At 43.9% G+C, this 21,502-nt stretch overlaps 1 protein-coding gene across 1 annotated transcript in view; it reads left to right on the top strand.

The window, feature by feature from the left end:
• The first annotated feature begins 244 nt into the window (after positions 1 to 244).
• The window catches only part of LOC147893449 (Major facilitator superfamily protein), a 64,364-nt gene continuing 43,106 nt past the window's right edge, over positions 245 to 21,502 (top strand). The window contains exons 1-4 of the mRNA XM_087386462.1: positions 245 to 673; positions 772 to 935; positions 1,100 to 1,163; positions 1,255 to 1,368. Coding sequence (XP_087242588.1) covers positions 473 to 673; positions 772 to 935; positions 1,100 to 1,163; positions 1,255 to 1,368 — 543 coding nt within the window. The 5' untranslated portion in view covers positions 245 to 472. The remainder of the gene's footprint in view (positions 674 to 771; positions 936 to 1,099; positions 1,164 to 1,254; positions 1,369 to 21,502) is intronic.

Here is a 21,502-nt window from a genome sequence, read left to right as displayed (position 1 = left end):
AGTTAGCGCGCTCGGACAATTGCACAAAAGATTTATATCCGAACTATGAAGGCGCACTCTATGGCCAACTCCTCCAAGTGTTAACATGATTGGCAGATTCCATCTCCTCCAACTGCTACACCCCTCCAACTGCTACACCAATCACACGGTGGTGACATAAATTAACAACCTAATGACCGATGGTGGCTGAGGCGATCTTGCAATTCTATTGAGCGAGGAGCCCACAAACCAAGGGAAAAACATCCAAAAAAGCACGCTTGTCTAGAAGAAAACTATGGCCTCTTGCCGTTAAAGCATAATAGTGTTGTAGCTACTCTGGCGTTGCCATGGACGAAAGGTTTGGCCTTGATTAGCAGTCAAGCTCAAAAATGCGCACGCACGGTCGTCGTCACGCCAGCCTCGCCATTGACAATCTCTGTAGAATGCCCACAAGGGTGGATTCTTTGCCCTTCTTGCTCTCTTCAACACCCCCATGGAGCAATCGTTAGACACTCTCCATTCCGCCGATGGCCAAGATTTGAAGATTGGCCTTTTAGACGATGCCCAGTACCGTGGATCCTCTGCTCCTCTGCGCAGTAGACACCTCAAGGATTTACACCTCCTGAGTTCGAGCTTCTTGTTCGTATTTCTTGCCTATGGCGCTACTCAGAATCTCGAGAGCACTCTCAATTCAGTAAGCCTTCGGAATCGCAGTAAATTTGATGAGCTTCGTTGCAGCAATCTTCCAAGAGGGCGACCCTTAAGCGTCACATTTTGATTGGATTTTGGCAGAACGAAGGCCTAGGTACAGTATCTCTAGGCGTCTTGTATCTGTCTCTGACGATTTGTTCTGTTGGAGCTCCATTCCCAGTTAAATGGCTGGGCTCGAAGTATGGGATCCTGTTGGGGCTGTCTGGCTATTGGGTATTCATGTTTGCAAATATTTTCCCAAGTTGGTGAGCACTTGCTCTCACTCGATCTTTATCGCACCTTCTTTTACCAATTGTCACTCTAGCTTCGACTCATCGTACGGTGCAACTAGACAGGGCCCATCATAATCGACTTGTGCATTCACGACAGTAACATAGTTTTCCATGGCTTTCTGATCTTGCATATGTAGGTATACTATGATACCGGCTTCATTCTTTCTCGGATTTACTGCCGCATTATTATGGGTGGCAGAGGTGATCGGCAGCCTCGAAGCACTATAAGATAATGTCTTCGTAGTTTGGAGTTTGGACTTGAAAATTCTCAACAATGTTTCATCACATGCAGGGCACATACATAACAAATGCGGCCAAAAGCCATGCTTCGGAATTAAGACTGGAAGAGGAAAGTGCAATCGGCAAATTTAACGGAGAGTTTTGGGGCATCTTTGCCTCTCATCAGGTGTTGGATCTTAAAATTTGTGTAATCTTTGTATGCTAGAGTGAATAGGAACTTTGCATGTATTTATATCTCACGATTTACTGCTCGTACGTTTTAAGCTTGAAGATGATTTACTACAAATTCACTTGAAGCAGGGATTAACCCTGACCGGGCTTGATGCAATTTCAAAGTTAGTATAGGAATCTTCATAATATATACCACAGTGGATACTAGTATCTTTGTACATATTGTTGCAGATTGATCACGACATTTAGAATATGCTTGTGTCCTTGAAGGCAAACAAAACATCGTGTGAAGGTCTTTTGAATGTATTAGGGTAGTAGACAAGATGCTCGTTTGGGAGAGACTAAAATGAAATTGTTTAGACTTCACAAGCAGTTGTAGCTTGAATGAAGAGATTTCGGACTACTTTTTGATTAGCCTTCTTCTTTAGTGCTAGCCTTCGTCATGGCTGAGTCTACCCTTCACCTCCAGAGTGCCAACAGAAACTCAGTACGAAGACTTTGTATAAATGGATGCTCAAGTATGTGTGGGTGTGTGGATTTGTATGTGTGAGAGCATATTTTTATACTATGGTTTACACCCACTGTTGGGCGCTGATGAAGTCAGTGGGGATGTTATAGTAGCTAGTCCCTGCTATGCGTGATGGAGTTCATGGTTTTCAACCTTATGAGTGACTATCATGAGATTGAAACTGCACTATGTTGTGTTTTTAGACGATGAGTTTGGGAACGTTCCTGGATTCATCTAGGTATATGTAGTTGCCTCTGGGCTGGGCTTGTGAAAAACGACTAGAAATTGAAATCTCTTGCTGTTTGCCTTGTTGGTACCACCAGCTTGGCCGTAACATGGTACATTTGATGATGCCAAAACCTTGGCAATGACACCAATAGCATATACTTTACACACATGGGCCATGATACAGAACACTCAAGGGATGCAGGAGGCATTCTACAAAGCAACAGGTTGATTGATGGTGCTAGATAGGGATAAAAAATTTGCCATCCTAGACTGAAATCTCAAGGATGAAGGGTGGGGAAAGAGGATATAAGAGTGACAAATTTGCAAGCAAGAAGTGCATGGGTGTAGAGTTTCCATCCACGGGGTCATGCTTCCTAGTATCATGGCATTCAGTATCTATTTGGCTGGTTTATCAGAGAATTGGCTGAAGGGTGGTAAATTTGCAAGCAAGGAAAGCATGGTGTAGAGTTTCCATCCATGGGGTCATGCTTCTCAGTATCATGACATTCAGTATTTATTTGCCTGGTTTATCAGAGAAGTGGCTGCAAGTTGTGCTGTGCAATTTGCGAGGCGGGCATAGAGGCAGGAGGCTAGGATACAAAAGAGTAGTGTGTGTGAATTTTTGCTGTTAGACACATCGTCCTTGGTACGGGGATTATTAGTGCATGTACGCCCATTAGTGCCAAAGAGTGGTATTGCGTGCGCAGCTATACTAGGTAGAAATGGGCGAATGGATAAGCTAGGAATAAGTGGCCTCTTGGTCGCCTTATTTTGGGTGGCTAGATCTTTCTGGAAGGCCCTAACTTTGGGTAGATCTTGGGGCCTAGATCTTCTAGAGTGCCCACTTTAGGGTGTGATAATCTTAGGCTAGAGTGTGAAAAGCTGATTGTAAAAACAAGTGGTTCCCTCTATATAAATGCAGGAGGCGTAGGATTTTGGAACACGACACACAGAGAATAGTCATCTCTCTTTTTGTTGTGCACCCGTCGCATGATTCTTCTTCTCTTGTAGTATATCTCTTTGTCCATTTAGTTTTTCGCTTGTTTTGTGTGTGAGAGACAGAGAACTGGAGATAGAAGCTCCAAGCTCATATTGCTTGATCGTGGGAGGACACATACATATCGGTTGGTACGCAAGCCATGTTTTGCTACCCCTGGCTTTTAGTGTTGAGGAAGTGCTTCTCTCCTTCTTGCTCCATCTTGATTTGGATCGAAGGCTTGCAAGGCTCACAAGGGATGTACGCTTCATAATACAGTTGGCAGAATGCTACTGATATATTTGGGCAAAAATCAGTAGACTGGGTCGGCCCAGTCTCTGGCAGGTAAGGTCAGACCTACTAGGTCGGCCGGTCTGCTGACTGGCTCGGCCTGTCAGAGGACTTCTCAGCCCTATCAAAGGCCTCATCCATGGGCAGTTCATTACTTTATCGTGGAGCCTCACTTGGTGCATACCTACAGCCAGTAGGAGAGCACATGTGCAGGAGGGTGCTGTCTAAGGAACTCTCACTACAGATGGTCACGGAAGGTCACTGAGGAGGGAGTGCAAGGGCACCAGTAGGAGCATTGAGCATCCAGGTCCAGCGGATTGCTGCAGGTTTTAGGATCTCTGTAAGACGTGTTTTGCTTAGTTTTGTGCAATATACTTTGAGATATTTTGGACTGTTCTATTGTTGTCTTCTCACCAGAATTGGTGCTTGTGAGTCCTCTCTTGTGGATGGATGAAGTTTGAGGTTGGATAAAGCATTCCCGTCTCTGCCCTCAAGATTATTCCATTGCATATGCCATATCTATTCGTATTCCTGCCGCATGGAGAAACTAGCTAGGTGTCTAGGTTGGTTCTAACACATTTAGAGCAAATTCTTGCAAAGATCTAGTCTTCTCACCATTCTCGAGTTAATGGAGCATTCCCATTGCCTTTGACTAGGCACTTCCTTCCATCACTTACTATCACAAAATGACTCTAGATGTGTTGGGTAGATCGTGTTGAGCCAAGCCTTGTTGTTAGATATGTGCTTGGACGAACAATCCTCTCCTTTTGTGCTCCACTACATGTCCAAGAGTGATGGTCATTGACAAGAAAGGGTCCTTTAGTACTAGCAAAATTGGGAGCTTTTGACTTTGATTCCTCTTTGGGCTTGTCATCCTCCCTCATCGTTTGTCCTACTTTCTTGTTTTTCAAATCTTGTGCAATGTGAGCAGGGTTGTGATAGTAAAAAAACATTTTTCTTCTTGTCTCCATTGTCTTTAACTTCTCGCTATTCGAATCTTTGTCTGTCGGGCTTATTCTTGCTAAGGTCAGCAAGAAGGGCCTTATTAGTGTCTCCTTCATATATCTTCTTTCTGGCTTCTTCATGTAGCAATAGGAAGCCCCATGTTCTCAAACGTGGGTGGGTTGGAGCATTTTGCAGTTATAGTGATTGTAATGAAACCCTTGAAGCTCCTGGGACTTATGTTTAGTATGAGCATGGCCAACTGATTTGTGTCAATCTTGTGACCAATTGTTGCGAGTTTGTCCTCGATGATATTGACCTTTTTGATGCGGTCATGCACTGGTTTTCCCTTCTCATCCTCATGATGAACAACTCATTTAGGACATGTAGTCACAGCTGATACTTCAATTTTGCTTTCTAGTAACTTAAGAAACCTTTTCATGAAAGGCACTTCGATTGTACTCTTCAAAAGATTATTGCCTTTTAAAAGCTATTGATAATGGAATCGCTTTGCAAATAGAAGACAGTTTAGGAGTTCGAAATATCTTATTAGAATGGAAAGGGAAGATTTTGAAGAAAGTTGCTTTGAAACTACAAGAAGTCCCTTGTTAATTGCTCAAAGCAAAGTAACCATCTTTCTAAGGAAGATGAAACTCTTCTTCGAAAATTCCATAGAAAATTTGTCATATCTTATATGGACAAATGTTCCAATAACTTGCAAATTTTTTTACTTAGAATGTCTTTTGAGAGTAATGAACTCGTATGCCAAAACTTACGCCCTGGCCTTAGTTTCTCAAACAGATCTGATCTTAAAACACTAGAGTTTTTGCGAGTCTCAAGGGTTTGTTTGCAATCCAAGTATCCCTTTTCTTTGTGCTGCTTGGAAGTTTCACAAAACTCCAAAAAAGCCAAGATTTATTGCAGCTACTTGTAAGACTACTTTGACAGATGTCTCTAAATGGCTAAGTTACTGCTTCAAAGCCATGTTGCCTAGTGTTCATGAACTTTGGAGGGAATTATTAAAGGAGGTAAATGTCCCCTCACAATCAAGCTGGATTTTAAATGACTCTATAGGAGTGATTCCTATTGTAAAATATTTTTAATTCCTCTCGAAGCATTCAAAAAAAGAGTCTTCTATTCTCCTTCAAACCTATGATTTTACTACGCTTTATACAAAGATCGAGCTGGAAGATCTGAAGTTTAGAATTAAAAAGCTAATGGCTGAAGTCTTTATGCTGAGATTTGACAAAGATAGATGCAAAGTGCTAAAAGTTGAGAAAACAACATTATGTTTTGACTTTTTCTGGCTAAATAATAAAGATCCTGACATTGATTCTAAAAAGAAAAGATACACAAAGGTTGTAAGTGGTGAAGATGTTTGCTCTTGGATAGATTTTTCTTTTAGATAAGCTTTACATCACAGTAGGTGATTCTGTGTTTCAACAAATTATAGGAATCCCTATGGGCACTAATTGTGCTGTCTTTTTAGCAAACTTTTATCTTTTCACTTATGAATTTGAGTTTATTGTTTCTATCAATACCTTTTACATAAGATTAGCCAAGCTAGGCGTTTTATAGATGATTTATTTGTACAAGATGTTCCTGACTCTCAAGAGCCTTAGCATTTTTATCTTGGCACTCCTTAGTTGTGACTGTATCTGTAGGTGTTGTAACTTGTCACCTTGCTTGTGGCAATTAGATTGCCTTGGGCTTGTGCCATGCTACGATTGTCAGCGTCCACCAAATCTTGACCTTTCAAATCGAATTGTTGGTCCCATCCAATTGACCCCTCTCTCCAAAGTTGGGGATAGGTATATGAGAAGCCATGACAAGAGCTAGATGAACTAAGTGCCTTTTTTATTAGCCTTCTCCTTTAGTGCTAGCCTTCGTCATGGCTGAGTTTGCCCTTCACCTCTTGAGTGCCGACAGATTCTCAGTACGAAGACTTTGTATCTCAAGTATGTGTGGGTGTGTGGATTTGTATGTGTGAGAGCATATGTTTATACTATGGTCTACACCCACGTCAATGGGTATGTCATAGTAGCTAGTCCCTGCTATGCGTGATGGAGTTTATGGTTTTCAACCTTATGAGTGACTATCATGAGATTGAAACTGCGCTATGTTGTGTTTTTAGAGGATGAGTTTGGGCATGTTCTTGGATTCATCTAGATATATAGGTATATGAGGAGCCATGGCAAAGTAAGCTTGAATAAAACACATTGCAGCAAGCTTAAAATATGCGCATGTGGTATAAACTTCCACTTAAAGGGGCTCCTCATTCAAGGATTGGAGAAGATTACGAGTATCATACCTGATGAAAATCATGGTGGGGAGAGAGTCGAAGCTAAGATATCAAGGAGGCACAAAATCTGAGGCAATACACAAGATCTCATTGATAGGTATTGATGCAAATACAAGTCTCTTTTTGTAGGCTTGAGTAGCCTTCTCTTTGACATCATAGGTGATGTCGCTAGACCACCACCTCACACATGAATCTAATCTAATCTAAGACTTAGTCTACTTGGACAAGTGGTCCACTTGCACAAGGAACTCTTCACACAAGACTCTAGTGAGGGGCACTCATACTAGGACTCTCACACATAGGCTTCGATATCCAACACCCCCCTTCGAAGCTAGCTTGAGAAGGACTAGGAAGAGACCTTCACAAGGTTGAAGGTATGAGCCCTCTACTACTCCTCATTGAGTCAACGTTTGACCTCTCATGTCAGGCCTGATAAGAGGCTTGGCCTTCACACCTATACATTGATCCATCCTAAAGACACAAGTGAGTGTGAAGACCACCATAACACACCCCTGTGGACAACCCAAGGTAGAGTACCGTTATTGACATATACATAAAACATTCATTGTATGCTAATGCGAGGGTAGAGGACCCAGTATTGACACAACAAGGTAAAACTAGGAAGCCCAAAAGTCAAGGCTATCTTCCCCACTGGAAAGATCTACGGTGACAATGAGAGCATTTGCTTGGTGGGTTGTTTGCTTTTGGGTTGGACTCTACCTCCATGAGATTTGGTGGGTTGTTTGCTTTTGGGTCGGACTCTACCTCCACGAGATTCACTTTTTCCCTCTTTAAGCTTTTCGAGTCGTCTGAAGCATCGATTGGCCGTATGGCCATGTTTCTTATAATAGGTACACTTGGCCGTTTTGCTAGCAACGTGTTTATTGTGTACATTGCTCCTAGTTTTGGAGTGATGTCTAGTTGGGTCAGACTCTACCTCCGTGAGATTCACTTTTTCCTTCTTCAAGCTTTCGAGTCGTCTAAAGCATCCATTGGCCGTATGGCCATGTTTCTTATAATAGGTACACTTGGCCGTTTTGCTAGCAATGTGTTTACTGTGTACATTGCTCCTAGTTTTGGAGTGATGTCTATGTTGCAACGACGATTGTTGTCCATCAATATAGCAACCATTGCTTCATGATTCATCGCGCGAGCAACTCGAAGGACATCAAGAATATTTGCATAGCTGGGATAGTCTTCAAGACTATTAAGTATAGCCGCCTTATCATCATCATCAGGAGGAGTTTTCAAAGCAGTGAGTTGCTGTACGAGGATACCTAAGCATTTAGATGGTCCTTCAAGGAGGAATCCTTCATAGATAACTTATAAAATTGTTGCTTGAAAAAAAGTTTCAAATTAGTAAGATCTTCTCCAAAGAGACCATTCAGATTGTCCCATACCGCTTTAGCTGCACTATCAAGATCAAGGTGATGAATGTAATTGTCTGCAAAAGCGAGACCAATAATGGCAAGAGCCCGATCATTTTTGTCATTCCATGCAATCAGTGCAGCTGAATTTCCTTCAGGCTTGGGATTGGTTCCGTTGACGACTTTCCACACACTGTACTGCATAAGGACGAGGTGTACCTTGGTCTGCCAATGGGTAAAGTTTGTACCAGAGAAATTTTCAATCTAAGAAGCAAGACAGGGAGGCTCCATTGGTGGAGATAAAAAATAAGTCCGAGGACTTAACGTGTCTTCCTCAGCATCCGATAGGGCACCTTCAATAGATGAAATCTCGCTCATAGAAGATTTGCAAATATGCTTGAATTTCCTGTGCTTAAAACTATATAAGATGCTGTTAATGTGTGAAATAGAACAGCTCCAAGCAGGTTGCCAACAAGAGTAGAAGACCTTTAAAAATCACCAGTCAACGCTGTGGTTGACCTGTCAACAGAGACCTTGGGACTTAGCCAAGAATTAAGTGTCACAAATACTGCCACATGTAAGACCTAAAAGCAACAACTCCACCTTAGCCATAGTCTTCAATGACAGCCTGATCTTCACTCCTTAGCTGCTACAACTACGATTTGCTGTCGCTCCTCTTGTAAAAGTTGATCCACCATAGATTATGCAATCCATTCACTGTGCCAGCACAAACCTTATCAATCATGGCAAGTCTCTGTTGTTGCATGCGATTGATTGCAACTGTATCCTCTGCACCAATTGTCACACCATGCTTACAGACCTGACTCACAGCAGGAAAGGATCGAATCGGTTGCAGCAGAAAATGCCAGAAATGGATTGAATTGTTGGAGCTTTGAACAAATGGAAGCGTTTCCTGAATTGTTGGAGCTCCAAAGAAATGGAAGCGTTTCTGGATGGAATTGTTTGAGGCGAAACGAATGTAGACGCAAGGTGTGAAGAAGAGGAAGGGAAGGAGGGGATGGTGCACCAAGGAAATGTATCGAAAATCAGAACCAAAAACTTTGTCCAAAGATCAATCTGAAGAAAAGTCGTAGGGGGGGACGTATCCAATAACCGGCAACAAATCCCAGTCTATAAGCTTTGGGGAGTTCGCATTTTAAGTCTATAAGCTCTGTGGAGCTCTCTGATAAAAATGCAGCTCCAGCCCCTTAATAAGACCATCAGATGCTGTAGCTGATAGAGAAAATGATGCACAGCCAGCAGAGTCAATGACATATTTGCAAATGAGGGGATAGAAGAGAACAAGAGAGGCAGCGTGCTGTTGCAGAAACAAGCGGCCAGCATCAGCTCAGAAGGATGTTGTGCCCAGCAGTACGTGCAGGCCGGAAAGTTCTCAGCAACACATCAGGCAGCCTCAGAGAATGGCGATGACATAACGAACTGAGCGACAAAGTCTATTAGCAATAGCCGGACTGAGAAAAATGTGGCGCAATTGAAGTCTTCGCGTTTGTTAAGCTCCGAACAGTCGTGTATGCGCCACGGTGTATGAGCTTCCTGCACGCTGTTATTGTATGCTCCTTTTGTTTCATCAGATTGGCACAATCATTGCTGGATATGCATTTCCAATTTAGAGAAAAAAGGCAGGCACAGGATATAGCAGGCAGGTCTGGGAGAAGTCACGAAAAGGGCTGAGCAGCATCGAGGAAGTGTGATTAAAAAAAAAAAAAAAGGGCGAGCCTCTCCTTGTAGACGGATCTCTTCAGGAGGGTGTTGCTGCAGAAATCAAAGCACAGCTGCAGGAATCATGAGGCATAGGTAGAAGTGGCGACATGCAACCCAAGAACAGGGTGAGCAAAGTGTTGGCAGTTTCAGAATAGTACATGCAGGAGAGGAGAATGGCGGGCTGAGGGCATGAGTGTCTACCTGGGCTGAAGTTCTGGAACTAGCTCTGATGCCATGATGAAAATCATGCTGGAGAGAGATTTGAAGCTAAGATATCAAGGAGGCGCAAAATCTGAGGCAATACACAAGATCTCATTGATAGGTATGGATGCAGGTACAAGTCTCTTTTTGTAGACTTGAGTAGCCTTCTCTTTGACATCACAGGTGAGGTCACTAGACCACCACCTCACACATGAATCTAATCTAATCTAAGACTCAGTCTACTTGGACAAGTGGTCCACTTGCACAAGGACTCTTCACATAAGACTGTAGTGAGGGACACTCACTCTAGGGCTCTCACACATAGGCTTTGATATCCAACAATATTATGTCAGAAACGAAGACTGCTTGCTTTAGCAAACCTCCACAGTGGAATTGATACAAAGGAACTTGAAATCTCTCTCCAATCTCTCATATATAAGTGCACAAGTACAAAACCTCAAGCCTGAAAATGGACAGGGATAGAACAAGCAACTTCTCTCACTGAATATTTCCACCAAACATGGGAATGAATGCACTACTACAAGTCCCAGCAAAGGCTGGGCAAAACCTACATCCAAGGAGAGGCGGGAAAATGAGAGATTGTAGAGGGCTAAGAGGCTGAACTCGTGCTATTCCTACGTGCCTTATGCTGAGGCTTCAGTGGGATGTGTTGGATAAATAGGGTCAATGCCCCACCTATTTGGCCCCTTATGAGTTCAACGGGGCTTGATACTTGTACCAATATAGGTAAGCATGGACATGGGAAGAGGGGGTGGGCAGTAGACGGGCTGTCACATGGGCATCAACAAATCATCCTTCTAGAGTTTAGTTGAGGGCATCCAATGAGGCCTCCCTGGTCAGCAGATTTGGCTGACAATGGACTCAGAGTCTGGGCTGGTTGTGGGGCTGTATTGAAGGAGAAAAGGAGAGCAAGAGCACAGAGCAAGAGAGAGCAAACCACACAAGTGCACTGAAAGAGAGAAGAAACAAGATACAAGACTAAGGTTTTGTCAATGAGGGGAAAGTGCCCCTAACCCACTTATTGGTCATACATTGGTCACTGCCATGAATTATGGCGATAATTTTAACACCCCCTTGCAGTGCCAATGTGATGATGTACAAGGAAAGGATCAATCACCAAAAGGAGATAAGTTCAGGGCATTGCAAAATGCCTCAAACTTCTCACGTGGAAGTGCTTTGGTGAAGATGTTTGCAACATTGTCATGTGTGGAGACATAGATCATACTGATCTCCCCTGCATGCAACTTCGCTCTGACATAATGATAATGAACCTCAATATGCTTCGTGCGAGCATGAAACACATGATTCTTTGCAACTGCTATAGCACTCTGACTATTAGTGAGAATTGGAGAAGGACCCTCCAATGATAGATGAAGATCAGCAAATAAGCGGCGTAGCCACACACATTCAACTGTTGCTGTGAAAGCTGCCCTGTACTCAGCTTCACATGAGGAGGTAGCCACAATAGATTGTTTCTTACTTAGCCAAGAAATGCAAGTATGTCCCAAAAAGAAACAATTGCCACTTGTGGACTGCCTAGTGTCATAATCTCCAGCCCAATCTGAGTCACTATTAGCATGCATCTGCAAGTCACCCCCCTTGGGAAACATCAAGCCATAAGACTTTGTGCCTTGCATGCATTTTACAGCCTGCCAATTTGCTGTCTTTGGGCTCTGCTCACCTGTTTTATTCCAAACTGAATATCGGGCCATGTATTGCACAAATAAATGAGGCATCCTACAGCCTGGATGGAGAGTGTGGCATCTACTGATTCACCTGCATCATACATAGTAAGCTTCAGTCCTGGCTCCATGGGAGTCGCTGTAGGCTTGCAATCTTGCATGTTGAACCGGTCCAAGAGCTTTTGCACATACTTGGATTGAGGCACTATAATGCCACGTCTCTCTTGTATAAACTGGATCCCCAAGTAGTTGTAGGTTTGTGATGTAGGAGCCCGTTGCTAGGAGCCAGTCGTTGAAGATGCAGCCCCGAAGCACTCGTCAAAATGGCTCAAGGACATTGCCTGGCTTGGCGTGGTTGGTCGCCTGTCCTACTGCTGGAGCTGGTGCTGAAGGCTTTAGCTTGGGAGCCATAGTACAAGTAGCTATTGCATAGTCATCTTGTTGGGCTTTGAGGCACTGATGTAGAAAGTGGCCAACGTTGTGGTTGCCTTGCTGCATACGAGTTTGAGTCGAGCTCTGCAGGTGCTGTATTAGCTAGGTCGAGTTGCTTGCAGCTCAGCTTGAAGGCTATGCCCAAATCTGACATGTCAAATGTAGCTTTCAATTTAGCTTTAAAATCTGTAATTTTTTCTTCATGTGACCCTGTGAGCAGCATGTCATCTACATAAAGAACGATGACCAAAATATCCCCCCCATCCTTCTTGATGTAGAGGGTACTTTCAGTTGGACTGTTATGAAGCCCCTTGCTGGTCAGAAAGGCATCAATTTTGGAGTACCATGCATGTGGGGCTTGTTTCAGCCCGTACAAAGCTTTATTCAGCTTGCAAACTTTATGTGCATTACCCGAAATTTCAAAGTCAGGAGGTTGCTTGACATAAACCTCTTCCAACAAGTCTCCATTGAGAAAGGCTGTTTTTATGTCGAACTGATGAACATTCCAATCAAAATGTGCAGCCATAGCAATAACTGATCTGATAGTGGCCATCTTGGAAGTAGGAGCAAATGTCTCCTCATAATCGATGCCCTTCTTCTGAGCATAGCCTTTTGCAACCAGCTGTGCCTTGTACCTGTGAATGGATCCATTTGACTTTCTTTTTACTTTGAAAACCCATCTTGGCATTCTTTCTTGGTGGCAAATCCACAAGATTCCAGGTCTAATTTTTCTCAGACTGCAACTCATCTTGCATGGCATGCATCCAATGCACATTGTTCTTGACTTCTTCAAAAGTATGAGGCTCTTCCTCATCAAGAAGAGTACCTGCATAAGCTGATTCAAGAGAAAGAGCCCCCCCTTCATGCCTTGCTGCACTACGAGTTCTGTCAGGCAAAGGAGCATCAAGCCTACTCTCCTTGAGAGTTTGGAGCAGCCAATTCAGAACAGTTTTGGATTTCATTCTCATCCTTTGCCACAAAGTGTCGAAAATGCTTAAACACATCTGATTTTTCCTTTAAACCATAGACCCAAGTGTAGTTTGAGTAGTCATCAATAAATGCGACATAATAGAGATAACCATCCAATGCAAGAATCCTCATGGGACCGCAGAAATCACTATGAATGAGTTATAATTTCTGAACAGCTCTTACTACGTCATCCTTTTTGAAGGGAAAGCTGTGCATCTTCCCAAGTATGCACCATCCTTTTTGAAGGGAAACCTATGCATCTTCCCAAGTATGCACCCTTCACAGGCATGAAGGGGAGGTGACTCCAAGGGAGGCAAAGCATCAACAATAGCATGTTTTTGAAGTGTCATCAAGCTGCCATAACTCATATGCCCATATTTGGCATGCCATAACTCCGCATTCTGCATAGCAACAGTGGGAGTGAAAACTGCAAGTGCATTATTTGGTCTTTTCTCAAAAACATCAAGCTGAAAAAGACCACGAAACAGCGTGCTAGATAGTCTCAAGGCATAATCATCTTCTCTATCTCGAACTGCACACTTGTCATCTTCAAAGACAACCTGAAATCCTCTTTTATTGAGAGAGGACACTGAAAGCAAATTCTTCTTGGTTCCAGGAACATAAAGCACATCATGAATTCTGAAATTTGTGCCATCTGTGGCTGTAAGTACAATCTCACAAATACCACGAATTGAATAAGAAGAATCATTTGCACAAGACATTCTTTTTCCAGCGGGTGATGGATGCAGAGAATCAAACAAACACTTTCTGGAAGTGATATGTTTGGTGGCACCACTATCAAAATACCAATTATTCAATGTCTCATTAACATTGAAAGTGCATGCATCCTTAGAAGGATCATAACTGGCATAAGAGTCATCCTTAGATGTGGCTGTAGTATTCGGAGCAGCCACCTGAAAATCAGAAATGCAAGTAAAAAAGGTACAGTCTTCTTCCACTAAGTGCATCACCACCATCATGTGCATGAGGAGCTGAATCTGTGACAGCCATGCTTGAATCCTTTTTCTTTTCCTTGGTAATTCTTTTCTTGCATTCTCCTATGTAGTGACCTGGCTTCTTGCAATAATGACAAACGCCCTTTTTTCTGGGCTTTTCTGCATCACTCTTAGCTTTGTGAGAAGGTTGTCCAAAATCAGCTTTATGCTGATGTGTAGGCTGATTTGCATGCTGCTTATGCTGCCCCTTCCAAAGCATGACATGCTCACCAGCCCGTGAAGCCATGTTCTTCCTGGTTTGTTCTTCCTGCAACAAAAGCCCTATCAAAGACAAGTTCAATGAGGTGTGAAAATGAAGATAAGACTCAGGAAGAGAATTCAAAGTGGTAGTAACCATCTCTGAATCTGGAATGATCTCATCAATATTCAACAGTTGCTCTCGCAAATCTTGAAGTTTGGTGAGGTGCTCAGACATAGAGTCACCCTCATCCATATGAGTATGAGTCAACTCTCTCATTAGGAAAGAGACCCTGGCATCATTGCGGGCTGCAAACGTACTCCAAAATATCCCAAGTTGCCTTTGAGGTCTTGCATGACCGAATGTTCAGAATAATAAACCTTTTGACAGAAAGAGAGATTACTGAAAGTGCTTGTGCATCACGTGAATCCCACCTTTTCTGTTCCTATGTGGGAGGCACAACTGCAGCAGCCACTGCACCTAACACTTGTCCTGCACCCTGAGCTTGTCCTCTACTCCTTCCTCCACGTTGTGGAGGAGTGGCAGGTTCAACCACATTCTCTGGCCGTGTCTCATCGCTAGTGACATAATCCACAAATATTTGCCAACTAAAAGATTGCGTACCATAAAACTCCATAAAGAGTAATTGGTACCATCCAACTTATCCTCGTGTCTGAGGACGCCAAACACTTCATTGGGATTGTTTTGAGCCACAACTGCCAAAGAAAACAAAATGCAGCAAACGTGATAGGAAATATCCCCTTCCTAGGATATTGAGGCAGCCCCAAAATGTTAATTGACTTAGCCAATCAATGGCTTAAAATGCATCAGCCCAAAAGCATAAATTCTTCACCAACTCTGCCAAATGTGGGCGCCATACAATGTATGCAGTACGGTCGAGACAGCAGATCCGTACTGTACGGTAGCAGGTTCGTATTGTATGGCCGAAATGAGTAACAGGCTGGCGTGAGCAGAATGGTATGGGTGCCGTACAGCGTACAGACACTGTACAGATGGGTGTACGAACGCTGTTTGGACGGGCTATATGACGAGAGCGCAGGAGGTACAATGGGTGCAGGAGCTTGTACAGTCGGCGTACGGATGGAGCAGCTTGGTCGACCATACAGCGTATGGACAGGAGCTGGAGTAGACGAAGATGATGGCGGGCTGACAGAGGGAAGAGAAGCACGCTGTATGGTGGGCTGGCTTGCAAGAAAGCACACGGGCTCTGATACCACATGAAGGAGAAAAGGAGAGCAAGAGCACAGAGCAAGAGAGAGCATACACACACGTGTACTGAAAGAGATAAGAAACAAGATACAAGACTTAGTGACAAAACCTTATCCTAAGTACTAACTATAGTTAGGGGTCCTACTTGTGGCTAGGGGGAAAAAGCTTTAATGAGGGAAAAGTGCCCCTAACCCACCTATTGGTCATACATTAGTCACTGCCATGAATTATGGCGATAATTCCAACATGTATATAGCCCAGACAAGTGTCTATTGCTAGGGCTATTGAGCTAGGGCAAGACAGTAGCCACAAGGGCCAAAGAGCTGGGGAATTGTGCAGCAGTGTCGACACATATGGTTGGGTACAACAGGTACATATTGAACAAAAGGGCCAGAACCAGGTCAGCTGGTAGCAGGAGATGTCAACTGAATTAGGGTTAGTTGGGGCTAGAGCCCTATGTAAAGGCCCATATGTGGGCATGTCGATAAGTCAGTTCTGCAGGAGATTTGCTTAGTCCAGGAGCACACAAAGAGGCAGATCTACCCACAGTAGAAGAGCCAGATTGTGGTGTAGAGCAACAGCAGCAAGAGGCTCACCTAGAGTGGCCATTGAAGTCTGTAGGAGGCATCTAGGAGAGTTCTACCTCAGCAAGAACAGCAAACAGCATCGGAGTTTGGTGCCTACCTCAACGAATGCTTGCTGAAGGTGATGGTTTAGATTTGACAAGATTAGTTGGATCTGTGATCTATATATGAGATTGTTTGGCTTTACACTTCTGTGTACTCTCTCTCTATCTGAATTGTTCTCTATATGTATAAGCACATGGAGTGAGTTGGCATTCGAAGTTTTTATTGTGAGATCTCAAGATGTTGTTTATCTTGCTGTGTAGGGGGTAGCAAGAGACTTCTTTTCTCTAGCTGGATGCAATCTAGGAGCAATCAAACCGAAATCTGCTCCAGCCCCAGTTCATTACTAGGTCTATAAATAGACGCAGTCCAGCCATCAAAATCCGGCCATTCTATGCACAGCCCTATACTCAGAGCATGTGTTGCAGCAGCTACCCCAGATGTATCCAACTTATATACACGCAAAGGGAACATGCTCAGCTATGACCTCCATTGGACGCACTATTTCAGCAACATTGTGCCAAGCTGTAAAATGCAACGGTTATCTGATCGTGTAATCACAGCAAGACCTTCTTTAAACCTTTAGCGAGGAATGAGAGTTATGCACCATAGAGAGAGAAAGGAGATGAAGGTAGAGAGAGAATAGAGACAACAACCAATTGGGTCCCTGTATCTACTGAACCCCCTCCCCGAATTTGGGGAGAATTTGCTTTAATACTTGCAGAGCTGAAAGATACAAATAAAATTCTTTGAGAGAGCACTGAAACGTGCTTCTGAAGAGTACACTGTGCACATGTATTGCAGACCCAATGACTTGAGAGGCAACTCCAACCAATACCGAGACCTTGATGCTGTCCACACTTACAATGTAGGGCACTTCTGCAAGGCAAGGAAGTGGCTTGTGCAGCACTGAAACGCGCTTCTGAAGAGTACATTGTGCACACGTATTGCAGACCCAACGACTTGAGAGGCAACTCCAACCAATACCGAGACCTTGATGCTGTCCACACTTACAATGTAGGGCACTTCTGCAAGGCAAGGAAGCGGCTTGTGCTGTCCACCGGAATGCTGGGTTACTGCGTGAGTGAGAGAGTGAAAGCTGAGAGTAATAGAAGTTGAGAGTGACTGAGATATGACTGAGAGATAGAGCTGAGAAGTGAGCCATGCAAACTGCAAAAAACTTCAAAGAACTGATGAAACAGTACCCAAACCTTACTCCATTTGCTGGTCCAAATTTCCAATTGTTGTGCTGCGTAGACACTTTCTAGGAAGGCTGAACTGAGGGCCAAGGGACTGAGGCTGTTCAGGGCCAGATCTGGAGGTGTTGCAGCCCCCCCTTTATATAGGCGGCTGTGGGCTGAGCCAACCAGCCCCAAACTGGCCGACTTCTAGTCGGCTGGTTTGAGCTGGCTGGGTGGGGCCTTTGCCCCATAAAAGGCAGCCTTGGGGGGGAACAGGGCAGCCTATAAAGGCAGCCCTTCCCCAGCCTATTCTCCCTTGATGGGAGCTCATTGGCTCAGCCCTGAGGGGGCTATTCTGGGCTCCTATCCTAGGCTGAGACCTAGACCTACCTGGAACCCTAAGACGGAAACACTAACCTACTGTTCTTCAGTGGATACTAGTGAACAAGGACTAACTGTTTGGTTTGACCTAAGGCTGAGAGATTGACCTACGTAGCTCGTGCTTGACCGTCCCTGGACAAGGGCTCACAATAGGGTCACGGCATACGATAAAATATCATAACATAGGAACTATTTGCACTTTGTCGACGTAGCGAGTGTGCCATATTGCACCCAAGTGCAGGTGTGCATGTGACATCCTCCTCCTCAACTTGGCGGTAGGTTCATTGCTTCCAAGTAGTCTGCCAAAATTTGTGGGAACTCTTGGAAAACATCTTCGTCCAACCACACTGCTTCATGGGTACCTTGATCACGGAACTTGGTGTAAAATTCTCGGATCCTGCGTCCTAACCCATGCTTCCATTTGTGAAGAAGGATCTGCTCTGGCTGCAAAGCTTTGGCTTCATCAAGGATTTCAGGTTGTTGCTCGATGGAAATCTCGGTAAGAGGAAGTCCAAACGGCTTCAACCAGGCTACATGGAAAACATTATGCATTGTCCGGTAGTCACTTCATGGAGACATCATTGATTTTTTGGATAATGGGAAATGGTCCAAAGCTCCTGAAAGACAGCTTAGGGCATCACTTGCCCACCTGCTTCAATCTTTGCTTGATGATTCTTAAATGCACACATTGACCCTCTTTATACTGGACATCTCGTATGGACTTATTGGCCTAGCACATGTACGACGCTTGAGCTTCGGCGATGTGGGTCTTAACCGACTCCGCAATCTCTGCCATAGATTCTATGGTTTTGTTGGCTTCAAGAGATGGAGACACCACCCTAGTGGGGAGAGATGTAAACCGCCTTCCAAACCCCGCTTCATAAGGTGTGCGACCAATGCTCGAAGAATAGGAATCGTTCACAATGGTCTGGACAAGCGGAAGAAACTGCTTCCACTTTCCATGAGCATCATGACAATATGATATCAAACGCCATACCATCGTACTTTTTCGTCCCTCCATTCGATTGCGGATGGAACGCGTTAGACATCTGTAGCTTGGTACCAAAATTATCAAACAGGGCTCGTAAAAAATTGGACATGAATTTGGATCTTTTGTCGGATGTGATGGTCGTTGGAAACCCTCTAATGGGATACCAATACTGTATGAACAAACGAGCTACGTCTTCAGCGCTGGCCGTCTGCTTGCAGGAAATAAGCATACAAAATTTACTAAAACGATAAATAATAGTAAGGCACTGAGTATTACGCGTACCTGCGGATGCTGGAAGTGGTCCCATGAAGTCCATGCTTATGTCCTGGAAAGGGCCGTCTGGTATTGGCAATGGCATAATATAAGCTAGCCGCCTTGTTGTGGGAAGCCTTGACCTTTTGGCATATCTGACAGTTCTGAACATAGCCATACACATCCTTCTGCATCTTTGGCCAATAGAAATAGCGCTCTAACTTCTTCCAAAGTGCCATTGATACCTTTATGACCACGTGTAAGGGCATCGTGGGCATCATGAAGAAGTAACTGTCGTTTGTCTTTAAGCACACACAACCTTTTCTTATAGAAAAGTCAACTGTCCTCTAATGAGTAATGGCTTGGAGCAAGAGTCGTGGCTAACTGGAACTATGTGTCAAACTCTATTGAATCCGCGTATTGTGCCTTCATACTATCAAGATATTTTCCTTGAATTTCGAGCACAGTGGCCTTCTTAATGGTCTGGATTGAATCTTTCCAACTTAGAGCATCGGCTACAGGGTTATTTTTTCCGGCAACGTACTCAATCATTCCCCCAAACTGCTGGAATATTTGGCTCCACCGTTGTTGCCAATAACTCCATTGTGAGCTAGGCATTGTCTAAAGCCACTTAAGGGCTTGGTAATCTGTTTTGATTGTGAAAGTCCATCTGTAGAAGAAAGGCTTCCAATGCTTTAATGCGTGAATGACGACGAGTAAGTCTATCATAAACTGAATAAATTTTTTTGGCATCGTTAAGCTTGCTGCTATAGCATGCCACTGGCCTATCCTCTTGTTGTAAAACTGCCCCGATGGCTACATTGCTTGCATCTATGATTATCAGAAATGGATCATCCCAAGATGCGATCTTCATGACGGGGCTGTTGTAGCCAACCGTTGCAAATCATGGAAGACTTTCAAAAGCTGTGCCAATAACTTGAATCTTTTGTCTGCGTGTCTTTACCCCCCTTTGGTAAATCTATAAGAGGGGCTGTGTATGTCAAGAACCCATCCATATGCGAGCTATAGGCTTGACATAAGCCCACAAAGGACCTGATCTCTTGAGCTGTTGTTGGGACAGTCCAACTGGTTATAGCTTGAATCTTCTCTGAATCTAATCGAATACCTTGAGCACTAATGATGTAGCCCAGATACTGGATTTCCATTAGCCCAAACTCACTTTTTTTTGCATTGAGACATAGTTGATTATCGCGCAATAACTGTAGGGCACTTCACACATCTTGAATATGCTGCTCTATCATAGCGGAAAAGATAAGGATATCATCTAGAAAAATGAACATGCACTTTCCAATATAATTCGCAAATACCCGAGACATCATCTTGTTGAAAGTGGGTGGTGCATTCTTCAGACCAAATCGCATGACTACGAACTCGTAATGAGCTTGCTCTTTTCGGAAAGCTTATTTTGGAATATGAACTTTAAAAATCTGGACTTCATGGTAGCCACTCTTGAGATCGATTATTGAGAAATACTTTGCACGGTTGAGTCTTTCCAAGATATACTTGATGCGGGGCATAGGAAATTTGTTACTGTAAGTTTGTTGAGTGCTTTGTAGTTAACACATAATTGTGCTGACTTATCCTTCTTCTCCACACAAAAAATAGGCGCAGCGAATGGCGAAGATGACAGTCTTATAAACCCTGCGCGCAGTAACTGAGACAACTGTTGCTCTAACTCCCCCTCCATAGACTTGGAATGTTGGTAAGGAAACTTACTCCGAGGTGTGGATTCCGGAATCAATATCGATGCGATGGTCTTCCGGTCTGGATGGAGGTAGCTGGGGTGGCAGATCATCCCGGAGCATAATGTCGTGGAACTCTTGGAGTACATCAACCATTGCTTGCCCCATCAGAGGAGCGGCTTGAACTAAATTGATCTGGCAATGGACATAAACAAGTGCACACACTGCACCCTTGCAGACGGCATGGCTTGCTTGGATATGAGATATTAAGGAATCCTTGGTATGCTCCGATCACCGCGGATTACAGTTGGCTCAGGCAAACTTTCCACAATCATGAAGGTATCTTGCCGCCAACCCGGAGTCGGTACATGCTCTCACAGAACCTCTGAATTCCAAGGATCATGTCGCATCCCATTAAAGATGTCAGTATAAAGTCCGAGGTAAAAACAGCCTTCTGAACTGAAAAAGTAAATCGTATGGCCTTATGCGTGATGTGTGTGTGCAACCTAGGTGTGAACCATCCACTGCAAGCTCGTGAGGCACCAAAGTGCACCCCACTATCTTTGCAAGCTGAGGAGAGATGGCATCTTTTGAACTTCTCATATCAAACATGACAATGAGCTGATGCCCTTTAGCTGTGCCATATGCTCAAACAAGAGCCTTCTTTTGGTTTGAGAGGTAGCCCTCCTTTTGTCACGGGGATGTGAAAAGTGATGTAAAGTATCTTGTAACTGAACCCACACTTAACTAGGTGTTAACCATGGTTAAGTGTAGTAATGGTTTGGTTGTGAGGGACTGGCTAGAGGAAGTGCACACTTCCTAGAAGTTCCTAGGGGTAAAGTCTAGGTGCACCACTAGGTCCTAGGGGCAAGGCAAAGGCTTTAAAGAGGGGTCTAAAGATTGGGCCCAAGGACAACCAACGTTGTCCTT

Source organism: Dipteris shenzhenensis, chromosome 15, assembly GCF_047967505.1.
Source record: "Dipteris shenzhenensis isolate YYH24624 ecotype China chromosome 15, Dip_SZ_1.0, whole genome shotgun sequence".
NCBI lineage: Eukaryota > Viridiplantae > Streptophyta > Polypodiopsida > Gleicheniales > Dipteridaceae > Dipteris > Dipteris shenzhenensis.
The sequence above is the reverse complement of the archived record's forward strand: the minus strand, read 5'-3'. Positions and strand labels throughout refer to the sequence as shown.